At 50.6% G+C, this 17,497-nt stretch overlaps 1 protein-coding gene and 1 gene segment (V, D, J or C); one reads left to right on the forward strand and one right to left on the reverse strand.

Annotated features, from left to right (window-relative positions):
* Nucleotides 1-420: 420 nt before the first annotated feature.
* On the reverse strand, nt 421-8,894 carry LOC114114444 (putative DBH-like monooxygenase protein 2). The gene is made up of 13 exons (XM_027968392.3): nt 8,581-8,894; nt 7,555-7,701; nt 5,752-5,913; nt 5,424-5,507; nt 4,424-4,591; nt 4,122-4,224; nt 3,776-3,942; nt 3,367-3,458; nt 3,008-3,104; nt 2,811-2,870; nt 2,438-2,568; nt 1,431-1,545; nt 421-1,176 (listed from the first exon to the last, which is right to left on the reverse strand). The coding sequence occupies exons 1-13, from the start codon at nt 8,884-8,886 to the stop codon at nt 934-936; spliced, it is 1,875 nt and encodes a 624-aa protein (XP_027824193.3). The 5' UTR covers nt 8,887-8,894; the 3' UTR covers nt 421-933.
* Nucleotides 8,895-16,753: 7,859 nt separating this feature from the next.
* Nucleotides 16,754-17,497, forward strand: LOC101114187 (T-cell receptor beta chain V region E1-like). The segment is given in 2 exon segments: nt 16,754-16,893; nt 17,169-17,497. Coding segments are annotated over 2 exon segments (384 nt in total).

Consider the following 17,497-nt stretch of genomic DNA (forward strand, 5'->3'; position numbering starts at 1 on the left):
ACCAGATCTCTAATCTTCAGGGAATTAAGATCCTCTAAACACCCTGGAATATTCAGGGGAGGGGTCCCTTCCAGAGGACAGGGGAACCATGGGCAAGGCAATTCACAGGCTGGCATGCCCTCGACCCGTTTTCAGAGCCCAGGTCAGCCTCCCTAGCCAGGCAGGCTCTTGGCACCTGGTGATCTGAGTGTTGAGAATGTGATACATATTGAGGGGCTAAAGATCACCTGGCAGTCAAGGCACACCTGAGGCAAGTGAACGATGTATTAGAAGTTGCATTTGGGGCAACCGGATCCTCAAATGCCCTTTGGATGCCTCAGCCTGCGCCTTTAAGAGACCACCTTAGTGGCAGCTGCTTCCCCTGGACCAAAGGCTCAAAGGAAAGAGAGGGCACTGGGAAGCAAGTTGAATTCTGTTTAATTTGGTGACTTGAACTTTGTCCCCTATAAACAGAGCCTCTCTCTTCACCACAAGAAGCACACATGTGGCTGCCTCTGCCTCACAGGGAGGGTTGGACAAAGCTGTCAGCAGGAAAGAGGAACAGGAGCCCCTCCAGGGCCAGCATGAGCTGAGGAGGGTTTACAGGGCTCCCTCTGAGCATTCAAGCACCCTCCTCCCCCCACAGCATCTTCTTGAGCAAGTCTGGGTACCGGACTGCTCAGAGACCTCGTCCCTCACCCAGCCTTGAATCCAGATTTCGTTAGAGGACGTGTGGTCCTGCCAATGCTTCTAGGATGCTTTGAAGGATGGATTGTCGAGCTTGTCATCGGACAGGCTCTGTGGTCTCTGTGCCATGCCCAGGCCTGCAGTCATGACTGAGGTCATGGGAAGGGGCACAGATGGGGACTTTGGGGGCCAAGGGGGGAGTTCGTGTGACGATAAGGGGAGGTGTGAGCAGGGAAGGGGCCTAAGTATGTGGCTGAGGAGACGGTATCAGATTCCAGCCTGCAGGGTGGCAAGGAGCCAAGACAGGGCCCCCTGCCCAAACAAGAGGGTGGCCAGGGGGAGGCACCTCAGGGTGGCACTGCTGGACCCCGAGAGGACCCCGGGGGCCGCCCTGAAGCCTGCAGGGGTTTTGTCCTGGGACTCCACTTTGCCTCCAGAGGACTCCAAACAAGGGCCCCGGGGAGTAGGGTTGATGTCCCGAATCCAGCCTGTTGTGTTTTCCACTAGCTCCTGCAGGAGAAGGAGGAAAAAGGCTGAAGGCAGAAGCGCCCCCACCTCCTTTCATTTCTAAGACCTTCCTTGGCCATCCCCAGTCCCTGCAGAGAGACACCCACCCACACCCAGAGCTGCATCAGCCCTCTCTGATCCAGCGTTCCTGCCATTGCCATTCACACCCCCTTTCTCCTCTTTTCTGGCCTCATCCAAACCATCCCTCACTCCTTTAGCCCTAGCCCTGAGAGCACAGTGTCTCCCGGGACACTTACATCAATGGTCTTTATTATCACTGTCTGCTGGGCCTCCTTGCAGGCATTCTCAGCCTTCTTAATGCTCTCTGGGGTCCACTCCACATTGCTCATGGCCATCATGCCCTCCATGGAGCTGCCGTGGGCAGAAAGAGCAGACACTAGTTCAGGGGTGACTTAAAGCTTTGGCAAAATGTGTGAAAAGCACCCTCACTTTTGTTAGCATCAGTTCCATGTCAGCGTAAACTAAGGAATGTCTTACAACTCAGTAAGACAACCGTGAGCATGGCAGAAGGCGAAATCATCAGAATTAGAGATGAGAATTTATTTAAAGTGAAAAACAGGAAGTGCTGACTCTTTACAGAAGTGTTTCTTGATCTGGGGACCATGAAGTCCAAGAAGGTTGATGGGATGACTTCTGGGAACCCATACATGTTCTGAAATTGTCTGTGAAATGAAATGTGTTTGCAAAGATGTGCATTTTTCTTGGAAAGGAGCTTCAGCATTTTCATCAGAGCCTCAGGGAGGACCTTAGTCCCAAGCAATGAAAAGGTTACTGCATACGTGCTGAGTCACTTCCAACTCTTTGTGACCCCATGAACTCGATAGGCCTTGGTAAGTATCCTGGTGAAGGCATTACATTAGTCAATGATTATCCATTAAAATTATTAAAGTGCGAAAAGGGAAAGTTGCTCAGTTGTGTCTGACTGTTTGCAGCCCTGTGAACTGTAGCCTGCCAGGCTCCTCTGTCCATGGGATTGTCCAGGCAAGAATACTAGAATGGGTTGCCATTTCCTACTCCAGTGGATCTTCCCAATCCAGGAGCTGAAGTCGGATCTCTTGGTTTCCTGCATTGGCAGGCAGAATCTTTACCACTGCACCACCCAGAAAGCCCCAATTAAAGGTCACTCCTTGAAAGCAAACATTGTTCGAATCAGGGAAATGCATGAGAAAAAGGCAGATACTTTGCACACAAGTGATCTGACTTCTAGAGGTCAGTCTTGGTCTTATCTTCCAGGATGACTCACTCTGATACCTCCTCCCCCAGCTCGTGGGCCACATAGATGATGTCAGGGTACCCCTGGCAGCTGGAGACGTTGTTTCGGGGATAGTAGAAGAGAAAGACGAGGCACATCTCGTTAATGGTGCTGGGACCCCCCTGGAGAAGAAGAGAGAGCTGGCAACAATCTTAGTGAGTCATTGATTGAGAAAATGGGAATCCTGGTACCCATCTTACAGTCATGGGATGTGAGAGCATGAAGCCCCACGTGAATCGGTAATACCTTGGAGAAACAAAGGGGCTTCAAGTGGGATCATCTGAGTCATGGGATAGCCAAGACCAGGGGTAAAGCTATTCCGAGGCTTATCGTCATTCACCATGGTGGGGAGATGGGTACTTACGAATGTCAAGGAGTCGCGGTCCAGTGTCTGGTAGCGACACTCTACCAGCAATTCATCCCCCTGTGCGGAGAGAGACAAACGCTGGAAGTAAGAGGCAGAGGGACCGGTCCAGCCTTAGACCTCTTGGCTAACAATAACAAGTGCTGATCCTGCCTTCCCCGGACGCCAGCCATGCCTCCCCCCAGCCCGCCTCGCACCGGCTTGATCACCACTCGATAAGGTAAATCTCGAGTCTCCTGCAGATTGAAGTCGTAGGCATCATCTTTACAGATTACGCGGAGTTGAGTTCCATTTCTGGAGGGAGACAACGTGGGGAGAGGAGTAAGGCGAAGCCGACGCGGGGTGGTGGTGGGGGGGTCTTTCAACAAAGCAGCAGCGTGTGGGCACAGATGGACTGTAAAACAAAAGTCTCCACCCTCCGTCATCTCTACTCCAGGAACAGTTCTAGCTTCTCCTGCTCCCACTGAGCATAACCTCATGCTGCAGAATAAACAACTGCTCCTAAAATTTATTTGCAAACACAGAAGGGAGTGCTTCCAGTCTGTGTCTCCCTTACCTGTACTGCACCGCCTGCAGAGCGCGGCCGGCCAAGTGGGTGTGGAGCAGGTAGCCGAAGACTTGGATGTCGGGCACTGGAGCCCGGTTCATCTGCGGCAGGGAGGAGACCACCTGGTCCGTTAGGAACGCTCCTGCTTCTTGGTTTCCTCCTTTACTATCTGACACCTTCCTCTGAAGACTGGAACACACCCCTTTAGTCCCTGCTGGGCCTTCTGGCCCAGCCATGACTCCCACCTCCCCTGCACCAGCCAGGTTGGGTCAATTTCCCAAATCACCAGGCGGTGGAGACTGCCTTCCCCGGCTTGGAGACTCGGGCTGCGTACTGGTGGATCACACCAGATCTATGACTGGGAACGGGGCATCTCAGGGGAAGTAGGGGGTGGGGGGGGGACACCTTCCAGCTTCACCTCTTCAAACTTCTCCGTCTTACACAGTCCATAGGACCTGAAGGACTCGGCGCTGGGGGGGATGAAGTGGATGGGGAAAGTGAAGACGCCCAGCTGCAGGATGCCCATGTCAAACTTGCGCAGGTGCGCGGTGTAGTATACTCGGATCCCCGATGAGTCGTACAGACCTAGGACAGGCAGGGCCAGTCAGAGGAGGCGGGGGAACGGGTCAGAGGCTGCAGAGAAAGAGGCCTGGGAAAGCAAGGGTGGGGCTGCGAGCAGGAGTCAGCGGGCCTCCTGCATCAATGCCTAGAGGACTCTGCCAGCCCCATCCACAGGTGCTTCCGTAAACGCTCTAGAGGCTCACCAGGCAGATTGTGAAAATTGCTGTAATGAATCTCCAGGCGGATCCACTGGGGGTCCAACGGCGTCCCAATAGAAATGCCCACGTCGTCTGGAAACTGGTAACTCTGGTGGAAGGAGGGAGGTTTGGCAGCAAGAATGGCTGGGAAGTAGATGCAGGAGACCTCCCAACCCTGGCACTCACCTGTGTCTTCTCGCCTCCATCCCAGACCTCCCTTGTCTCCATCTTCCACCCATCCACCAATCCTCACTGCCTGACCACAGGTGTCCCCTTAGCCACCGATTTCCTTCATCACAGGGACTCACTGCGCCCCCGACAGCCCAGCCCACGATGACCTGCGAGCAGAGGGAGAAGGCGGGGTCGGCCCCGTAGCAGTCGCTGATGCCGGTAGGGAGAGTGCTGGCGTTGCCACAGGCGTACACCAGGATGTGGTGCACAATTGTCTCGTTGTGCTGGACCAGCTTGGGCTCGAACTGGGCACGGGGTGCAAGACACAGCATGGTCAAGATCTTCTGGGTCAAGTCCTTATCCTTTGAGTCCCCATGCCCACCTCGCTTTCTTTTCCTCAAATATTAATGAAACTATGCCCAGGTCTCCACGTCCCTCTTCCTGGTCCATTTCCTCTGTTTCCTCTTTCCCCAGCCTGTCATTTCCCTGGCGCTCCACCCAACTCCTCTCTCAGCCCTCATTCGTTTTAAAACCCTTTCCTGAGAACACAGCACAGGTCTAGCCGGGAATATCCCAAGACTTCCGACTTCCCTTTAATAACCTCATCGGTTCCTTATATCTGAGCATGTGGCCACACCTTGTTGGAGTTGCTCTCTAAAGAAAACCATGGTTCGCACACTTTGGCCATTCACAGTAAGGTCACGCTTTCATTTATTCGATCAAAATTGTAATCACTCCAATGTGAAATCAGGTGACCTACCTGAGTCTCCTCTGACCAGACTTTGCCGACCTGACAGCCTTTGGCCACGTGTCCCTACTTCCCCACCAGCCTGCACTTCCTCTAGGGCTAAAAGAACACATTTCTGGTCCCAGGGTAGGGCTCATCCTTTGGTCTTTGCAGTCACTTAGTGACTAATGACCATCATCAAAATCACTGCTGCACCATGGGGTATGAGTGAAACAGTGCTGGGAGCTGTAGTTCTGGGCTCAGGAAATCCTGGAACTGCCACCTCCACCAGGCCTGGCCTGGCCCCCAGGTCCTCCTGGACACCTTCATCCTACACCTCTTCAGAGTCAACCATGCCCACTGCCTGTCTCAACCACCTTGACAATGTCCCGCCGTCTGGTTCATGGTACCTTGTAGATGTGGTGCTTCTTGCTAACGATGGGGAGAGGGAGGAAGGTGCAGGCATACGTGGTGTCATCCTCTGGGATGAGGAACTAGAGGGGGACACGCAGAGGCTGAACGGGTGGGAGGGAGGCTCCCAGAGAAGCAGGGGAAGGGACAGGTCGGGGAAGGGCAGCCGCTTGAGGGCCAGTTTGACCATCCTCGGGGGACCAAGGGGAGTCAGAGGAACCTGGGTTCCAGGAATGTACTGACTATTGGGTGCAAGAGGAAGGTCTGGATAGAGTGGAAGGTGGGGAGGGGGCTGGAGGTGACTGGGCAGGAAGGAGGGGGTCTTACATCAGTGATCTCCAAGTCATGGATGATGGTGTCCTCGGGGGCATCGAGATCATCAGGGTGGACGATTTGGAGCAGGAAGATGGACTTCACAAAAGTACGCTCCCGATCTATCTTTGGGGTGTCATCCAGGCCGTAGGCGGCCAGCACCCTCACAGTGTCGCTCTGTGGGTATCAAGGGCATCCAGCTGCTGCCACCCACAAGCAGCGCTTTGCACACACCCACACCCAACCACCGCATAAGTCACTGGCTTACAGTGCAACTGATAGGGACAGAGTGAAGGGACAAAGTGAGTGATTAAATAGTTAATCCCACCAAGGGATGAAAAGTATGAGAGACCCCTGTGAGTTAAAGATTACTCAAGAAAACAGGTTTGCATGTGTTAAGTCGCTTCATTCACATTTGACCCTTTGCAACCCTATGGACCAGAGCCCGCCAGGCTTCTCTGTCCATGGGATTCTCCAGGCAAGAACACTGGAGTGGGTTGCCAGTGCTCTCTCTAGGGGATCTTCTGGACCCTGGGATGGAACCTGGGCCTCTTGCATCACAGGCAGATTCTTTACTATCTGAGCCACCAGGGAAGCCCCTATACGCCACCAGGGAACTCCGACCAAAGCAGGTTTGAAAGTGAAAATTGCTCAGTCGTGTTTGACTCTTTGCAACCCCATGGACTATACAGTCTATGGAATTCTACAGGCTAGAATACTGGAGTGGGTAGCTTTTTCCTTCTCCAGGGGATCTTCCCAGTGCAGGAATCGAACCAGGGTCTCCTGCATTGCAGGCAGATTCTTTAACAGCTGAGCTATCAGGGAAGCAAAACCAAACAGGCTTATTTAGCAACAAAACCATGCAGCAGAAACAGGAGCCATTCACCCAAACAATAAAACAACGGTGGTGTGAAACACACATCCTGCCGGCGAGCTCAGTCAGTTAATGACCACCTAGGACATACTCTCTACACACATAAAAAACAGTAATTTGTGGAAAGGTGACATGTGAAAGTGAAAGACCCTCGTTGTACTGAGACCAGAAACAATTTTTCCATAGCACCAGGACAGTCCTGGCTTGACCACGTAGAGACAAGCAAACTCCCCCACCTGATGTGGAGGAGAAACTGAGGATGGAAGTGTGATGTCTACCAAAGAATGAGACAGAAGGTGGTCTTCCCGTCCGCCTTCCCACTTTTCCTTTGATTATAAACCTGTAAGCGCACTAGGTTCTCAAGGGCAGCACCCCTCGCCCACCCGATGTAAGCCCCACAAGTGTCCTCTTCTAGTAAATCCCTTCTCATCTATCACTTTGCCTTTTGCTGAATTTTGTTCTGGGCTGAGACATAAAGAACCAGAGTTCCTCGGAGCCGCCCCCGCAGAACGCCACGTTGCAGTTTCAGAATGGACGGGGCTTGAGATTAGGGATCAGAACTAGTTGGGTTCTGGTTCTTCCTAGAGGCTGACTTGCTGCAGATGCTGGGGAAGCCACACCCCCTCTCTCATCCCGTCTCTGAGCCCGTGTCTACAGGTGGTTCACGACATCCTGCAGTTCAAGGAGATCAGGCAAGGTTCTTCAAGAGGGGACGCCAGTGAAGGAGGCACAGGGGGTCGGGGAAGGCTGCCCGTAGAGGGCTGGTGGAGTCACAGGCGGCAGGATTGGGGGGTAGCCATGCTGGAGAATGCTGAGAGAGATGGCAGCCCTGGGAACCGAGACTGGCTGCCCGATGGGCATGGCCACTCCAGGTTGGGGTGACATCACCACCCAGGAGGAAAGGCTGCTTGAAACCAAATGCTCCTCTCCCCTCTCTCTTTTACCGTGATGTCTTGGTCGTGAGGGTCGCAGGAGCGGAAGGGCCTGGAGAAGCGCATGGTGGTGTAGACGGCATCTTCCGTCAGCCCCTGCAGCTCTGCATCCTGGCTCCCATCCTCCTCCAGCGTGTCTTCATCCACCAGGTGCTGGTCCTGGGGCCCAGGGAAGGTCACGGGGTGAGAACTGGGAGCCCTAAGTGCTCACGGCTTTGGAGTAGTCTGAGTTCCTTTAGCCCCACTAAGGTACCAAATTAGCAGAACCTGGGTCTATACAATGTAGTTCACTCCTGGGACAGAGCATGGCATCAAGGGGAGATCCATGGGGAAGAGGGAAGGCATCTGATCCTGCTTTACTTCTCCTATTTCAAATCTCATCTCCACGAATCCTAATATTCCTATATCCCCGAGTCTTAAAAATCCACTTATTCTCTGAAAGCTCTATGCTCTTCATCTTTTCAGGGGGCTCTTAACCTTGACCCTTCCCCATATAAATGCAGTTCAGAATGAGACTGGGAGACAGGTGAGCTGCTTCTTCATCCATAAAGTGGGAGAATAATCATCTACTTCCTGGCGATACTGGGAGGTTTAATGTGCAAAGATTTGGACCAACCCCTGCTTAACCGAAACTGCATAATAATTTTAAGCTATTATTATTATGGGCACTGATGTCATTCCTAGACTATTTAATGTTGTGGTCTCTCTCACTGAGCCTAAAGGTAACAGAGGATGGTGACTGTATCCTAAACAGCTTGGATTCTCCCCTAGTGACCTGCACTGAGACTGTGGCCCAGGACACTCTCTCTTTCAGTCCAATGCCTCCATTCCCTGGGCACTTTAGGGACATTCAGTCTGGAAGACCTAGATTCAACCTCTCCAATGGACCATTTCTGTAGGGAGAAGTCAGGCTTCAGCTGGTGTTCTGGGCCTATGCCTGAATATGTTTGGAAAATATGGATCCTTCCTGGATTCAGAGTCATCCTCCACCCAGCAAGAGACCCAGCATGCTTGGGAGGGAGCCACCCTCAGACTCACCGAGAAATAAACATTGCCGTCAGGCGAGACGCCTCCGACAACCAGGTCACCTCCTGCTCTGCTGTAGTGATTGGTGACACCCAAGCCCACCCAGCCAGCTGTCCGGACCTGGAGCTCGAAAGTGATGATTTCAGCCTCAAAGTCAAAGTCCCAGCGCAGGAAAACAGCGTTAGAAGCGTCTAGGAACCTGGAATAACGCAGACGCGGCGCGGGGCCAAGGTGATCACCTTGGGAGGGAGTTGCAAGCACCGTAAATAGAAGCCAGAAGAGAAGGGGACAGGCCATGGCTTCTGGGGTTTGGAGCATCTCTCCTTAGATGGACACTCAAGAAGTACGGACTTATATGCTCCTGCATCTGCGCCAGGCACTGTGCCAGGCACTGTGCCACGGGGGAGGGGCAGACTGGGGCCCCTCTGATCTGATTATCTCTGGGTTCAGAGTGGAGCCACTTACGTAACTCAGGAGGTGTGAGGTGCTCAGAGAGAAGGTGCTCTTGCCCTGCAGTGGGCACCTGGCGTGGAATGCTCAGGAGTGAACCACCCTGGCTCTCCCCTGCCAACCCGAGGCAAGCGTCCTGCCCATGGGGACTCCATGGAATCAAGGAGGCTTTGTTTCTTCCTTCCTCACTCTCTCTCCCTCCTTTTTTTATTTTTTTGCAATGCTTCTCTCCCTCTACCTCTCTGCATTCTTTCCCTTCCTGCCCCCCATCCCTGTATCCCTGGATGTTCTTACTGAGCCGTCTGCCCTCTGGCACATGTTCCCCACCCCAGTTTTCACGAGCGTTTTCTATTTTGTCTCTGCCCAGAAGTGATGCACAGACCGGGAGTGGGGGTGGGACTCCACGTAGCCCTGCCTTCCAGCCTCCCTACAGCGCAGGAAGGAGAAGAGGTGCTGGCAGGGGGCGAGGGAAGGCTTCGATTTCCATCTCCTGGAGGAGTCTTGACTACTAATCCCTGGAAGGACATGTAGAGGTGAGGGAGACATAATCAGCTTTCCAGACGGGCAACTCTGGGGCAGCTTCGAGTTTCCGCACATTGCTGGGGAGGAGCAAGGAGGAGGACGAGACAGAGAAAATGGGGAATAAACATGAATTTGCCTTTGGGATGCTCTGCACTTTCCCCTTCTTCCCATGAATTGCCTTTCAGAGAAATCATATTCAGGGACCCTCCACCAGAGGCTTGGCCAGCTTCCCCGCTGGCAGCTGGCAAGCTTTTCGGTGCGATGCAAACAGTAGAAGCCCAGAGGAATATTATAGCATCGGAACACCGGGATGAAAAGGAACTTCAGATCCACTTGATTTTCCAAGTACCCCAGCCCATTTAATTTTTGGATGAGGAAATGGAATCATCAAGGAGTGACTTGATCAGTGTCTGAGCTCCCATCTGGTCAGTGGCAGAGCAAACAGGAGCCCACAGGGGCCCAGGAGAGTGAACACGCCCTTAGGTCACCGACACCCACCAAGAACTCCTTGCCCTGCAGGCATTTCTACCATAACTTGTCCTGGTGGAGGGAGCTGGTGTCATTCACTGGCTGCTCCTTAGGAAAGGGACAGAAGCCTCTCACCCTGGAGTTCTTTCTCCCATTATCTGATAGAGCCCATCCTCACCTGACCCTCTGTTCTTCCATCAGACAATGGAGAGGGTCTGAAAAAACAAAACAAAACAAGGCTAGCCTGGAGGGCCTCCTCCATCACAGAGTCTGGGCCACACATTTCTACCCAGGAATTCAGCTTAAATAAGGGTGGATAGACACTGGAGCCTCTGTCTGAGCCTCCATATAGGGCAGATGAGTCTTCTCATCACCTGCTGAGCTCATCAAAGCTGGTAAGAACCTAACCAAGGTTGTTTGCAGCTGCGGGGAGCACCTGAGTAGTAGCTGGGGTGCAGCTGAGAGAAAGCACCTTTCTCAAGAGGACAACCGTACCACCCACCCTGAGCAGGGCAGGGAAGGTAAGGAGCTAGGCAGCCATCTGGAAGGAAGAGGCTTACCTTGGCCCTGGATAGGAACCTGGCCAAGAGCAGAGGAGGAGCTTGGGGAGGCACCGATCTTGAAGAGTGGGAGCCTGGGGAGGAGATAACAGGGGTGTCAGAGACATGCTGATCCCAATCGCATTTGGGGATTAAGGCAAAGGGAAAAGGGAGAAGGAGCTGCGAAACAGGACAGCCAGGCCTGTAAACCGAGATGGGCCCATGATCTCTTCCCCTGCAATCTGCTCACTGGCCAGAGCACTGGCCTGGGGAGAGCCAGTAACCACTGCAACACAGGGGATCCCTGCTCCTGGGTCCCCTCTGTCTGGCTTTTCGTGGGGCTTTTCTCTACTCTTGCTCCCCTTTTCCCCGAGTTACCATTTTCTCCCCTCTCCCAGCCCACTTTCCGCTCATCGTCTAAACCCCAGAGTGACTCTCATGAGAGCAAACATCAGGATTAGGCGCTTGAGTCTTGTGAGGGTGAGCACATAACTTGGCATGCCCGTTGGTCTGGTATTCAAGAGGTGTGATTTGGGCAATGCTTCCCTGAGCTCACTTCTCTCCTTCTCTGGAGTCCTGATGCTGGGAATAGGTAAGGGGGCTGAAGGCAAGAGTGACTCAGCACAGGAGATCAGAGGAGTGGTTACCTGAGAGAAAGGACATCAACAGCACGGTGACGGATGCTGACCACACTTGTGGTCACTTTGCAGAGTGTTCAGGTGTTGCATTATAATGCTGTACATCTGAGACAGGTCTTCCCAGGTGGCTCAGAAGGTAAAGAATTTGCCTGCAATGCAGGAGACCCGGGTTCGATCCCTGGGTCAGGAAAGTCCCCTTGAGAAGGGATGGCAACCCACTTCAGTATTCTTGCCTGGAGAACTCCATGGTCAGAGGAGGCTGGTGGGCTACAGTCCATAGAGTCTCAAAGAGTCAGAAACAACTGAGTGACTGACACTTTCAGGCCTGAAACTTCTGAGAAATGGAATATTTCCTGCCATGTTGGTAAACAAAGGATGTCACGGTCATCAGCAATTGCAGCCACCACCAGATGGTGAGCTGGTGAGCTCCAGGCAACTCAGGAAGAATAATACCTTTTATCTAGCAGCCTTCAGACTATAGCTACTCCCTGCAGTGATCCCTGAAGAAACTCAGGGAGTGAAAACACAGGATACTGGCCCCAGATGGCTGAGGTGTATATCAAAAGAATGATTTCAGTGAGCCCAGACTCTTGCATTTTCCAATACAAAGAAAAGTGCTCAATTCCTTAACTCTAGATAGCTGGTTTTCTTTAATTAACAATTACCTATTGATGCACAGACTAGCTGATCTTTGTTGTGAAACTCCTAAATACCTTGGCTCCCTCCCTTGCTTCCCCCACAGCAGTTCTCAGGGTTACTTGAGATGCACCCTCGCTGGCTTGAAGTCCTAAAAATTCCCATCAAATGAAACATAACTCTCAACTTTTAGGTTGTGAATAATTTTGTAGTCAACAGTTAAATATAAAAAGGGTAGATCCTCCCCCAACAACAACAAAAAGGGGGAATCAGCACATGCTGCTTAGAATATAGTGCAATTCACATTGTGTGCACATTTCAGTGCAGTCGCTCAGGCGTGTCCAACTCTTTGCGACACCATGAATCGCAGCACGCCAGGCCTCCCTGTCCATCACCAGCTCCCGGAGTTCACTCAGACTCACATTCATCGAGTCAGTGATGCCATCCAGCCATCTCATCCTCGGTCGTCCCCTTCTCCTCCTGCCTCCAATCCCTCCCAGCATCAGAGTCTTTTCCAATGAGTCAACTCTTTGCGTGAGGTGGCCAAAGTATTGCAGTTTCAGCTTTAGCATCATTCCTTCCAAAGAAATCCCAGGGCTGATCTCCTTCAGAATGGACTGGTTGGATCTCCTTGCAGTCCAAGGGACTCTCAAGAGTCTTCTCCAACACCACAGTTCAAAAGCATCAGTTCTTCGGCACTCAGCCTTCTTCACAGTCCAACTCTCACATCCATACATGACCACAGGAAAAACCATGGCCTTGACTAGATGGACCTTAGTCGGCAAAGTAATGTCTCTGCTTTTGAATATACTATCTAGGTTGGTCATAACTTTTCTTCCAAGGAGTAAGCGTCTTTTAATTTCATGGCTGCAATCACCATCTGCAGTGATTTTGGAGCCCCCCAAAATAAAGTCTGACACTGTTTCCCCATCTATTTGCCATGAAGTGATGGGACCAGATGCCATGATCTTCGTTTTCTGAATGTTGAGCTTTAGGCCAACTTTTTCACTCTCCACTTTCACTTTCATCAAGAGGCTTTTTAGTTCCTCTTCACTTTCTGCCATAAGGGTGGTGTCATCTGCATATCTGAGGTTATTGATATTTCTCCCAGCAATCTTGATTCCAGCTTGTGCTTCTTCCAGCCCAGCGTTTCTCATGATGTACTCTGCATAGAAGTTAAATAAGCAGGGTGACAATATACAGCCTTGACATACTCCTTTTCCTATTTGGAACCAGTCTGTTGTTCCATGTCCAGTTCTAACTATTGCTTTCTGACCTGCATACAGATTTCTCAAGAGACAAGTCAGGTGGTCTGGTATTCCCATCTCTTGAAGAATTTTCCACAGTTTATTGTGATCCACACAGTCAAAGGCTTTGGCATACTCAATAAAGCAGAAATAGATGTTTTCCTGGAACTCTCTTGCTTTTTCCATGATCCAGTGGATGTTGGCAATTTGATCTCTGGTTCCTCTGCCTTTTCTAAAGCCAGCTTGAACATTTGGAAGTTCACAGTTCACGTATTGCTGAAGCCTGACTTGGAGAATTTTGAGCATTACTTTACTAGCATGTGAGATGAGTGCAATTGTGCAGTAGTTGGAGCATTCTTTGGCATTGCTTTTCTTTGGAACTGGAATGAAAACTGACCTTTTCCAGTACTGTGGCCACTGCTGACTTTTCCAAATCTGCTGGCATATTGAGTGCAGCACTTTCACAGCATCATCTTTCAGGATTTGAAACAGCTCCACTGGAATTCCATCACCTCCACTAGCTTTGTTCATAGCGATGCTTTCCAAGGCCCACATGACTTCACATTCCAGGATGTCTGGCTCTAGATGTGTGATCACACAATCTTGATTATCTGGGTCATGAAGATCCTTTTTGTACAGTTCTTCTGTGTATTCTTGCCACCTCTTCTTAATATCTTCTGCTTCTGTCAGGTCCAGACCATTTCTGTCCTTTATCGAGCCCATCTTTGCATGGAATGTTCCCTTGGTATCTCTAATTTTCTTGAAGAGATCTCTAGTCTTTCCCATTCTGTTCTTTTCCTCTATTTCTTTGCATTGATCGCTGAAGAAGACTTTCTTATCTCTTCTTGCTATTCTTTGGAACTCTGCATTCAGATGCTTATATCTTTCCTTTTCTCCTTTGCTTTTCGCCTCTCTTCTTTTCACAGCTATTTGTAAGGCCTCCCTGGACAGCCATTTGGCTTTTTTGCATTTCTTTTCCATAGGGATGGTCTTGATCCCTGTCTCCTGTACAATGTCATGAACCTCATTCTATAGTTCATCAGGCACTCTATCTATCAGATCTAGTCCCTTAAATCTATTTCTCACTTCCACTGTATAATCATAAGGGATTTGATTTAGGTCATACCTGAATGGTCTAGCGGTTTTCCCTACTTTCTTCAATTTCAGTCTGAATTTGGTAATAAGGAGTTCATGATCTGAGCCACAGTCAGCTCCCGGTCTTGTTTTTGTCGCCTGTATAGAGCTTCTCCATCTTTGGCTGCAAAGAATATAATCAATCTGATTTCAGTGTTGACCATCTGGTGATGTCCATGTGTAGAGTCTTCTCTTGTGTTGTTGGAAGAGGGTGTTTTCTATGACCAGTGTGTTCTCTTGGCAAAACTCTGTTAGTCTTTGTCCTGCTTCATTCCGTATTCCAAGGCCAAATTTGCCTGTTACTTCAGGTGTTTCTTGACTTCCTACTTTTGCATTCCAGTCCCCTATAATGAAAAGGACATCTTTTTGGGGTGTTAGTTCTACAAGGTCTTGTAGGTCTCCATAGAACCGTTCAACTTCAGCTTCTTCAGCGTTACTGGTTGGGGCATAGACTTGGATAACTGTGATATTGAATGGTTTGCCTTGGAGACGAACAGAGATCATTCTGTCTCTGTGCACATTTAGATTATGCAGACTTGAAAGTGTGATGTAGAAAATATTAATGAAGTTACTTTATACATGTTGTTGATGTTGAGTAAGTAAGTTGTATCTGACTCTTTGCGACCGCATGGACTGCAGCATGCCAGGAGATTAAAGACCAATACGGGTGTGTGCTTAGTTGCTCAGTCATGTCCAACTCTTTGCAACCCCATGGACTGTAGCTCACCAGGCGCTTCTGTTCATGGGGATTCTCCAGGCAAAAATACTCGAGTGAGTTGCCATGCCCTTCTCCAGGGGATCTTCCCAACCTAGGGACTGAACCCAGGTTTCCCACATTACAGACAGATTCTGTACTGTCTGAGCCACCAGGGAAGCTATAATTGTCATATCTTTATTGAATTGGAAGGTTACAATTGCAACATTAGAGGTCAACTCCTACTGAGTGAGTCTTAGTAGGAGCTCCGTTCTAAGAAATTTTCATATATTAATCCACTTACTCCTATGAACTAGCTTCCAATATTATCTCCATCTTACAGAGAAATGAACTGAGATCCAAGGTCACACTGCCAGGAAGTGGTAGCACTGTGAGTTGTTGGGAAAATACAATCAAAAATAAAAGTTATAAGTTAAAGTTGCACAGTCATATCCAGCTCTTTGTGACCCTGTGGAATATTCAGTCCATGGAATTCTCCAAACCAGAATACTGGAGTGGGTAGCCTTTTCCTTCTCCAGGGGATCTTCCCAACCCAGGGATCAAACCCAGGTCTCCCGCATTGCAGGTGGATTCTTTACCAGCTGAGCCACAAGGGAAGCCCTAAGAGAAGCTATAACTAGTCCTCAAATGAGAGGACTTGGCAGTCCACTTCGGTAATCCGCAGTCCATGCCGAAGTCCCTTGGAAATTGAGGTGTCTATCTGTGTTTACTAATTGGCTTTACCAAAGGAAAAATAAATGTCATTGTATTTTTCTATTTTTTTGGCCACCCCCTGTGGCATGCAGGATCTTAGTTCCCCAACCAGGGATCAAACCTGGGTCCCCTGCGGTGGAAGTGCAGTGTCTTAACCACTGGACAGCCAGGAAGTCCCTATATCATATCTTTATGATGAAACCATTTTGCAACGTGGTGCCAGGCATCTGCTCTAGACCAAGTTAGGCTTATCTTCCTTCATGATTTTATTCCAAATAAATGGTTGCAGGTCCTTGAGAGAGACATGCCTGGGTCTTAATACTGGCAAGAGGTGATATAGCTTTTAAGGAGAGTATGGTATGTACATTTCAAAGAGGCAGAGAAAGAACTTAGAAGTTTTCTTTTTTAAAAATTGTATTTATTTTTACTTTACAATGCTGTATTGGTTTTGCCATACATTGAAATAAATGCTCTAAGAAAATGGAGGGGTTGGAAGTCTCTTCCCTTATTCTGTTTTGTTTGTATTTGCTTTTACAGAGGAAAATGCGGGTCATCAGAGATGAGTGTTCCTTAACTAAGTTGCCCTGCAGGAGCCTCTCTGCATGCAGGAAAATGTCTGTTCAGCCTACAAGTTTGACTTGGTTGCTGTCTAGTTGCTCAGTCCTGCCGACTCTTTTGTAAACCCTATGGACGATAGCCCTCCAGGCTCTTCTGTCCATGGATTTCCCAGGCCAGAATATTGGAGTAGGTTGCCATGCCCTCCTCCAGGGAATCTTCCTGACCCAGGGACTGAACCTGTGTCTCCTGCTTTGGCAGGAGGATTATTTACCACTGAGCCACCAGGGAAGCCCTGTGACTTGGTTTCATTGAGTTATTTTAATTCCTTGTGAAGATTTGAGATACAGATTCAGCATCACGTTTCTAGGAATCTCTGCAAAGCAGCTGAAAGGGTGCAGGTCCAGGTACACTCACCAAGGCCGCCGGGGTGAGTGTGGAGAGCGTGTATGCGTGTGTGAGAGTGCGCATTTGTGTGCCGAAACAGGAAACTCCAGTTTGAGGTTTGAGCTTTAGTGAGCAGATGAGACAAGATACTGAGTTTCCTGGAAAAGCCACTCCCTTTTGAGTGTCAGGCCCGGAGAGTCTCAGCCTCTAATCGGGCCTCTCAGGTCAGCGTCTGCTCTCCTGCCTGGTGGCCCCATCCCCTTGACCTGCTGGAGAGGCGAGGGTAATGGCCCTGTTTCCCGTCCTGTGGGGCTGGGTGCTCCTGGCTGCCGTGAGTACAGGTCAGGGGCCTGGCAGAGACAACCACTTGGTGGACTGAGGGAGGAAAAGATGGGCTGGGTCACAGGGGTGCCTGTAGGTGCAGAAAGTTCTGCTCCCTGACCCCAGCCTTGCCAAGACCGCCCTGCGGTCCGCTCACCCTGTGAAAGGACCCCTTCTGCAACAGCCTCCTCCGGCACTACTCACGGGATCCCGCTTCAGGTTTTGGCTGCAGCTAGAGATCTGGTGGTGACCACTACCCCCAGGAGCTTCAGCCTGGCCGGCCTGTGTGTTTCAGATGCAGCCACGAGCTTGGTGGAGCAAAAGCCCAGGTGGGTCCTGGTACCTCGCGGACAGGCTGAAACCCTGCGGTGCATCCTGAAGGATTCCCAGTACCCCCGGATGAGCTGGTACCAGCAAGATCTCCGGGGGCAACTACAGGTGCTGGCCAGTCTGCGGAGTACCGGGGATGAGGAAGTCATAAACCTCCCTGGAGCGAATTACCGGGCCAAGCGGGTCAGTGAGAGCGAGCTGAGACTACACGTGGCCAATGTGACCCAGGGCAGAACGCTGTTCTGCACCTGCAGTAAAGACACAGTGAGACACCCTAACTGGGAAAATGAATAA

The sequence above is a fragment of the Ovis aries genome, chromosome 4, assembly GCF_016772045.2.
Source record: "Ovis aries strain OAR_USU_Benz2616 breed Rambouillet chromosome 4, ARS-UI_Ramb_v3.0, whole genome shotgun sequence".
In the NCBI taxonomy this organism is placed as follows: Eukaryota; Metazoa; Chordata; class Mammalia; order Artiodactyla; family Bovidae; genus Ovis; species Ovis aries.

Bases quoted from the DNA above. Each gene is read 5' to 3' on its own strand.
- LOC114114444 (XM_027968392.3), bottom strand. From the start codon at position 8,886: ATGCTCCAAACCCCAGAAGCCATGGCCTGTCCCCTTCTCTTCTGGCTT. The intron at 7,702-8,580 runs GTGAGTCTGAGG...CCTGGGCCCCAG, and splicing joins ACGGCAATGTTTATTTCTCG to GACCAGCACCTGGTGGATGA. The intron at 5,508-5,751 runs GTAAGACCCCCT...GTCCCCCTCTAG, and splicing joins ATGACTTGGAGATCACTGAT to TTCCTCATCCCAGAGGATGA.